General features: G+C 40.5%; 1 protein-coding gene across 1 annotated transcript; it reads right to left on the bottom strand.

Moving 5' to 3' along the window:
• Nucleotides 1-711: 711 nt before the first annotated feature.
• Nucleotides 712-7,517, bottom strand: UTP18 (UTP18 small subunit processome component; the record flags this gene model as incomplete). The annotated part of the gene is made up of 9 exons (XM_079544248.1): nucleotides 712-765; nucleotides 1,711-1,885; nucleotides 2,736-2,859; nucleotides 4,613-4,681; nucleotides 4,869-5,043; nucleotides 5,840-5,965; nucleotides 6,528-6,613; nucleotides 6,829-6,908; nucleotides 7,429-7,517. 9 exons carry the CDS (start codon nucleotides 7,515-7,517, stop codon nucleotides 712-714), a joined length of 978 nt encoding a protein of 325 aa, XP_079400374.1.
• Nucleotides 7,518-7,823: the final 306 nt, after the last annotated feature.

Genomic DNA, 7,823 nt, shown 5'->3' with positions numbered 1-7,823 from the left:
TACTTGTAGTTGCAGGTTACAGCACCTGGGAAAGGATCAGCACAGAGAATGTTGTTAGCATGCTCAGAACATCTACCTAGCACAACAGTTTATATAAGCTTAATGCACAGAAGATGAACCAGCTTTCAGTTTGAATGGGCTGAGCTTCCGACCTTTAACAGATTTTAGGTCAAGCAGCACTACTGTGTTTCTGACAAGGCTACAGGACATTCCAGTTTCCCATGAAAAGGCAAAAATTCTCACAAGCTGCACTTGAAATTTCAGTTGTTTATGTAACCTAAATTTTCAATCACACAGACCTGTGAACTCATGTAAGCGTGTCCACACAACAGGGTCAATTTAGGGCAGCTTACAGCTGTTTTTACCATCACTGCTCAGGAGTTTGTTTTTAATGCTTACAAGCTTTTAAAACAGCTGTCAACAGGACTGGGCGCATTTGGTTGAATTACCAACCACCCTTAAGGGCATTATTAGAAAAGCTGAGCTAACAAACAAGCCTGTCCCTTGTAATGGACATTTTCTGTTAACAACCCAGACAATACCATTTCACTTTTACACACTGAGAACTTCTTGTTGCCACCTTTGATGAGGTGGAGGTAGCTGAACAAAAAGAAGAAACGCCAAGACAATCCTGTCAACAGCTTGAGTGCTACTTTTACCTGAGATGCTAGTCCATTGTCTCCTGTATCTTCTAGAAATCTGAATAATGTTTCAACCTGAAGAAAGAACATAGTTGAGACAGGTGTAAAGCTTCTCAATAACCTGCTGTAAACATAATATAACAAGCAATAAATATTTAGTAGCACCGAGTATCTTTCAATAATCTACTACCACTCCTAATCTGAAACACAGGTGTAGTTAAAGCTCAAAAAGAAAACAAAATGGCAAAAACCATCCATTATCCGCTATTTCCTCCCTCCTTCTATTCAGCAAGGAACAATAACACTTTTCACAGGCATGTCTGCAGTAATGCATAGTCAGTAATCAAAAGAACAACTAGGTTCATTCTCCAGAGTGGGAACTCAGTGCCACACTGTTAACTCATTGAGTAAAGATCAGATCAAGTGGTCAAATTTCACCATTTACAGTCATCTGCATCATCTTACTGAATATAAATGTTACCTGGGATTAAGCAACCAAACTTAGTACGTACCTATACAACAAAGCTTTGCCTTTGTTGTTTGCTATAGAGAAAAATCCACTTCTAGGAGAAAAGTCCATAGATTGAGTAAGATAAATTTGCTTTCTTCTAAACACTGGGAAGTTTGAGAATACAGTATATGATGGAATGTGTACCTATTAAGAAAGATATAGTTAGTCACATCAAGTAGGAAATACCCAGAATTTTGTCAAGGCTGGCAAAATTTCTTAGCAAGGAAAAGTCACCACCCAGAAAGACTGTTACAGTTAACAGATGCTGAAAATTAAGAATTGTCGCTAAGTTATTGTATTTGCAGCAACAAAACAAGAACATTTTAAAAAAGAGGAGAAAAAAAAAGAATCAAGTTAGACTACAAGGTTATCTTAAGAACTTTCACTAAGGAAAAAAAACATTTTCTGATATAAGTACAGCAGCCCGTACACATTCCAATCAAGCAAATTCTGTAGTGCATGCACCCACTCGGAATCAGTTTGACCATGTCAGCAGGATTGCACTCCATTTTTTAAAAGAAGACACAGTGTCACACTGAGAAAAGAAGCTGACCATACCAATTTGACAGCTTCATCAGCTTCATTGGAAGCCACAGCCAAGATTTCTGTGGTAGGATTGAAGGTCACGGACGTAGCAGAGGTAACGAGGTTCATTATGGCTTTAACTGGTTTAGGACGATTTTCCTTGAGACAAACATCAGTACTATACAAGTTCACAACTCCAGAAACTGAACTACAATGAGAAATTAACAAAATCCATATTGAGAAACAGCGTTTATGGTACACACTAGCTTGTTATCTTAGCCAGTAGTCAACTTAAAGATCAGCAAGTAATTGCTTAGTGCTGTTTGTAACAATATTTTGAAGATTGTGTTTTGCTTCAGAGTTTGTATCAGGATTTAGTAGAGAGGTTTGATGGGTGGGCCGAGGAACAGACTCTTAGTTGGTGATCCCTGGTACACCAATCTCTTACGTACAACAAATTCAAACCAGAGAGAGCTCAGTATCAGGGTCTGAAGTCATTTAAGGTTCTCGAAGTTTTTCCTAAGGAAATGCATACTGTACTTAAACATCAGGTAGTTGCTAGGACTGACACACTAGCTGCCAGCAACCATTAATTCAGAAATACTTTCAAGAAGTATTCAGGCTCTGTTGCTGCAACTGTTGGAGTCAAAACATCTTTACAAATGCAGACGTGCTCTCTCACAGCAATCAAATTAAGAGCACAGAAGAGAGTAAACTAGAAAGGTGGAAGAAAAGAGGCCCCAAAATGACACTTTACTACAGAAGTTCACTGTGTGATTTCAGCTGCATAATTCCAAAATTAACTACTAAAATCACTGCATGCCAACAGTAACATATTAAGAGCAATACCAGTATTCAGCATGTATGGTAATTGACGTGTACGTGGAACAAAATACATGATTGTCATAGAAACAGCAACATTCACCTATTCAGTTCTATTATAACTTTATTACAACCAAACTCATTCTATCTTCCTATTCCACTCTTACCAAACACAAATTCTGAAGAGCTTCAAAATGAGACAGGAAGAAAGTATAACACCCAAGTTGTTCACTTACCCACACGCCACATACTGGTTATTTCTTGAAACAGCAATACACTTTCCTTCCAAAGAGCCCTCATCTTCAAATTTGTGTAGGCACTTCCTGCTTCTCACATCCCAAATGAAAACTTCACCTTCCTCTGTTTGCAGAATGAAAGAGAAGATTACAGAATTCATGCACACAAAACATACATTGATCTGTCAGAATTGTTAAAATACATTTCAGAAAGACAGTTGTAAACTTATACACAGCTATCAAATAAGGAGGTTTTGTCTGTTTTTAAAAAAAGAAGAGCACACTGGAACAGTTTATCGGTAATGATGGATCACCTGCTAGGATTTCTAGGTCAGACGAGGTCTAACTTTGTACAACACTGACTGATTTACAAAAACTTAAGCAATTTCAATGGAATTACAATTAGTACTATTAAACAGAGCACTTACTGGAATAGCTGTATATTTTACTGCTGTCTGAAGTGAAAGCAGATGCAGTGGTTCTTCCATTTACCTTCATAGTGCTGATCAGTTCTTTTGTCTATAGGAGGAAATCAATAATGGTGACCAAATCTGCCATTTCAACCCTTCCTAGCCTGAGGTATTCCTGAGTCTGTTTAAAGCACATCTCTAAAGTCTACACTGAAATATCTGTATGTAAATTCAAGAAGGACCTCCAGTTTTGTGCTATTTTGCCTGAAGTGGCAGCATTATCACACAACATAATGTCAGACAGCCAGCAGCTAAGAGAAGTCCTACATTACAAGAAAGGAACTGGTGTCCTTCAGCTTCATGTAATCACCTAAGCAAAGCATTGGCTTTGTTTGACACATGAGTGCAATGAGCACTCAGACCAAGACAATGCAGATTAAGAGGTGTGACGAGGCATTTTACCACCCTCCTGTCTTAACAGGCAGCATTCAACAAATCCTTGATGCTTTCAGATGTGCTATGAAACGGTAAGGTCAGTAGGAAAGTTGCTTCCATACTCCTGTCCCACACAAACCTTAAGTCAGCCACAGTGGCTTGGCATTAAAAGCACAGATCAGCGTTTTCAGAGCCCGCAGTGCAGCACACAAGCTCATGCTCAACCAATTTATTGTTAACCAGTTCAATAAATGCTCATTTGCTCCCTCACAAAGGGGTCTCAATACAAAAGGGAACTGAAATTGTTTTAAAACTATTTTTCCTAGTTATTTCCAAGCTTGAAACAAGTGCAGCTGCCATCGTGTGGCATTTTAAAATGCAGATTAAAAAAATCTAGGTTCCTTATGAATCACAGCAGATGGAGTGATTCATGACCACGGTACACCAACACACACTAACATTATTCCCAAAAAACAAGTCCTACATTCCTTCCACCCTCAGATTCTTGTTCCCATGCTCAGGCTATTGGTTTTCTCAGCACAGTGTTTGCACCATCAGTTGTAACACATCATTGACAAATGGCTTTCTCCAGTAACCCACCCTCCACCTTCTCCCCTCCCCAAAAAACACCACCAGAAAACTCTAGACTTTCTCCACCACCAGTCCCAAAAAGAACATCAAAGAAAGCTGTCTGACATCCCCAAGCCATTTTCCATAGTTACAGTTAGTTCATAGAGCAGCTCACTTTCAAAGGCTGTCACAGTACATCACACCCGTTTTAACTGAAAAGCTGCACTGCTTCTCAAATTAAAAGGCAAGCAACCAGATTCAAAAGGAAAAGGGTTTCAGTTCCTTGGTACTACATGAATTATGGAAAAAGCTACCTTCATTGACAGCAAATGGAGATATCCTGAAGTTCCAGTGAGAAGCATAAACAATCCATCTGGAGAGACTTCAAAGTTTTTGACAAATTTTTCCTCCATACCTTTAGAATGAGTGATACAGAACTTAATCTTGGTGAGATTTACTCACTTGCCTGAACTTCAGGCCTACAACTAACATAAGAAAGACCCGACTCCACCTTTTCATTTTTGTAATATACTAAAAGATAACATTATGGGTTAGATGTTACACAAAGTTGGGGTTATACCCAACAAACTAGAACATACCATAGTAAAACAATAGACATCACTACTTCCAAGAACTCATTTCCTTTAAAGCAAATCCATGTGCACTTGCTACTTTGGACAGCTTTAAATGCACTGAGACATTTAGATCACTAACTTACCTCTTACTTGGTGTACAGGGATAATACTTCCACCCATCATGTCATACACATAGAAGACTTTATGGTGAGTACCAGTGGCTATAACCTGCTCTCCATCAGCACTGAAACGAGCTTTATAGATTGGAAAACTCTCTAAATAGATGCTCTGTATTTTTGGATTCCTTATGCCGTCAACCTTAAAATAAAAATTAAAAGATTATAACATTAATGAACACATCAAATATTTTTACACAGAAAAATTCTTACTGACTCACCAGTACAAGAGAGACAGTAAAAAGTGTACCCAGCTAAAAGCATTTATCTCTCCCTTCCCAATCTACAAACAGTCCACCTCTCACCCCTCACCCTGTAAATGAGGCTCTCCCAGACTTTCTGGACATATTTCAAACCCCTTCTCCTTACTGTCTTGCCCACGCTTTATTCAAATAAACTATAATTTCTAATATGCTGTTCCTGCAGCCTCACAGATGTCACACTCAGCTTGTGCCTTTGACCACTTCACTCATACTAGGCCACATCAAACTCCTAATAGAGCTGGGCTCTTCAGTCTTCACAGGAACACAAAAGAAGTATCTGAGGATATGAAACTTCCTCCTACAACACAGCCGTTCCAACCCCCCAAGGATTTCTGAGCAATATTGCAGCTGTAAACACAAGCAGAGTGCTCCTCACAACGTAGTGTTTGCAAACTAATTAAAAATAAGAAACACAACCTCAATATTACTCTTCAGCAACAGATGATGAAACTACTTTGCCTATATTTTGCAGATAGTTGGTATGAAGACAGGGAAATCTTCCAAGAAAACTCCAAGCTAATTCCATTCCAACCATAGATATTACAAGCCTTGTGTGCAAACCGTCATAGGAACAGTGAAAAGAGAGTCTATCTTGCCAAGGTATTTCCAGTACATTTATCAGAGGAGTATTCCATTTAAGAACACATTCACATAGTGTGAGTTAAAGTTCTTCACCTGAAAGAGTGACACTGATCGATCGCGGCCAGCAGTCAGAACAACTTGAGCAGATGGATGGAACTGCACAGTTGACAGTTTTCCATCAGCAAGACGTTCCTGATTAGCAGGCAAGCAGCTCTTCATCTACAACACAGATCAAGCAAAAAGAACAAAATAACAGGTTACACATTTAGTTATGCTGATGCCTACAACGACTTTTCAACACTTTGACACCAGCAGGACAAACAAAATAAGTTTGCTAAGTTGCTTCAGTACAGCAGGGTAGGCATAAAACTGGTCAGCCTGTTGATGAAGTCAGAAGGAAGGCTAGCTGAGACTACTTGCACTCCTGCTCATCTGAAATAGCTGTAAAGGAGGTACTGTAAGAAACACTCATCTGAGGGCTCCCTTCAAGAACCACTTCATCATCCGGGCATGGGAGAACTTCATCTTCCCCCAGAGACTGAAATCCTACTCCAAAGTGCTATTTAAGAGTACATTAAATAATTCCCTTGTCAATACATCTCTATTTGTTTCATGCCTTTTAACATGAACTACCCACTTTCTCTAAAGCATTAATATCTAAATGTTACAATTACAGGAACAGACATTCATGTAAGAGCTCATTTTACTGCATGAACAGCAATACTGAAATCAAAGCACGTTCACAAACCAAACTAAGGTGCAATTACAGGCTTCCCTTTACCTCCAAAATACCCCTTGGTAGGGATTCTGAGCTTGATATGAAATTGCCAGTTCTGCACAGCAGATCGTCATCTTCTTCGCTGCCACCTAATTAAAAACAGAGCACACTGGAATAGGGAGCTCAATGAACTCCCTACAGGAACAATGATAAGAAAAAAAAAACACACCAAAAGAAAGAATAAAGCTGACCATCCAGCTTTTTTCACACAAAGACTTATCAAACCCCCAAAACAAGTCTTTTTTCCACAAGTTGAATAGACAAGCACAGCAAGTCGCATTAGAGCAGTAAAAGGTTTCTTTACTATCACTTGCAGCTTGCTTGGATTTCCTCCTGCTTTCTCTATCAGCCCATGCAGGAACTCCTCCCATAGCTCGCTGAAATCTAGCAAGAGAAGAGGAAGGGGAGAGAAGAAAGGAACACCTCGTTTAACAAAGTCATTTCTTTCTACCCAGTAGGCACTTACAAGAGATTGCTACATTTCTGCAAGACGACTCCGACTTCTTTAAGCAATGCACTCCACAGCCAGGCAACCCCAGCAGATCTGAATTTTTACTACAGCATCCAACTCTATCCATGCTTCAGTCACTCTTATGTATCAAATTAACATCTTTCATCATCCAACTAAAAAACAGCATGCCACCTCAGATGTCTTATGGAATAATTTCTAATAAGTAAACAAGCATTAAGCCGATTAAAAAAAAAATCAAATAACAATATTACTCCAGATTGAAAGATTCCATAAACGCTGTAAGAAGCACTAACTGAACAGTGCCTCCGAGTGCAAGAACAGCTCCAGGACTGAAGCAGTTCATAGGGGGAAAAAGACAAAAGGGACTCAGAATGCCGTGTGCATCCATAGACGTCTTAGCACAGTCTACCACAAAAGCGTCAATGAACTTACTGCTCTTCAAGTCTTGCTTTTAGCTTTTTCTTAGTAAGCATCTTCTCGGCATCGCTTTTCATCAGCTCCCTCCTGTATCTGTGGGTCATGTCAACCCTAGAGCGAGAACACAACAGCCGCACAGCTCATTGCAGTGGAAGCCGTCCGCAGCCGCTCCGACGCAGCCGACCGCCGCCGCGTGCCCTGCGCGCACCTTTCCTCGGCTTCATCGTCTTCATCCACCCAGGCGGGCCTTTTAGACGGGAATCCCCCTGTGACCTCGTCCTCCGACTCCGAATGGCTGGAGCGGCCCGGCTGTGCCCCGCTCCGTGCTGCGCTCGTCTGAAACGCATCGGGACGGACGCTGAGCGCGGGGCGGGCCGCTCACCTCCCGCAGGGGAACCGGGGCCGCGCCG

This window comes from Tetrao urogallus (assembly GCF_951394365.1).
Source record: "Tetrao urogallus genome assembly, chromosome: 18".
Taxonomy (NCBI): Eukaryota; Metazoa; Chordata; class Aves; order Galliformes; family Phasianidae; genus Tetrao; species Tetrao urogallus.
Note: the sequence above shows the minus strand (reverse complement) of the source record. Positions and strands in the feature narration are given on the sequence as shown.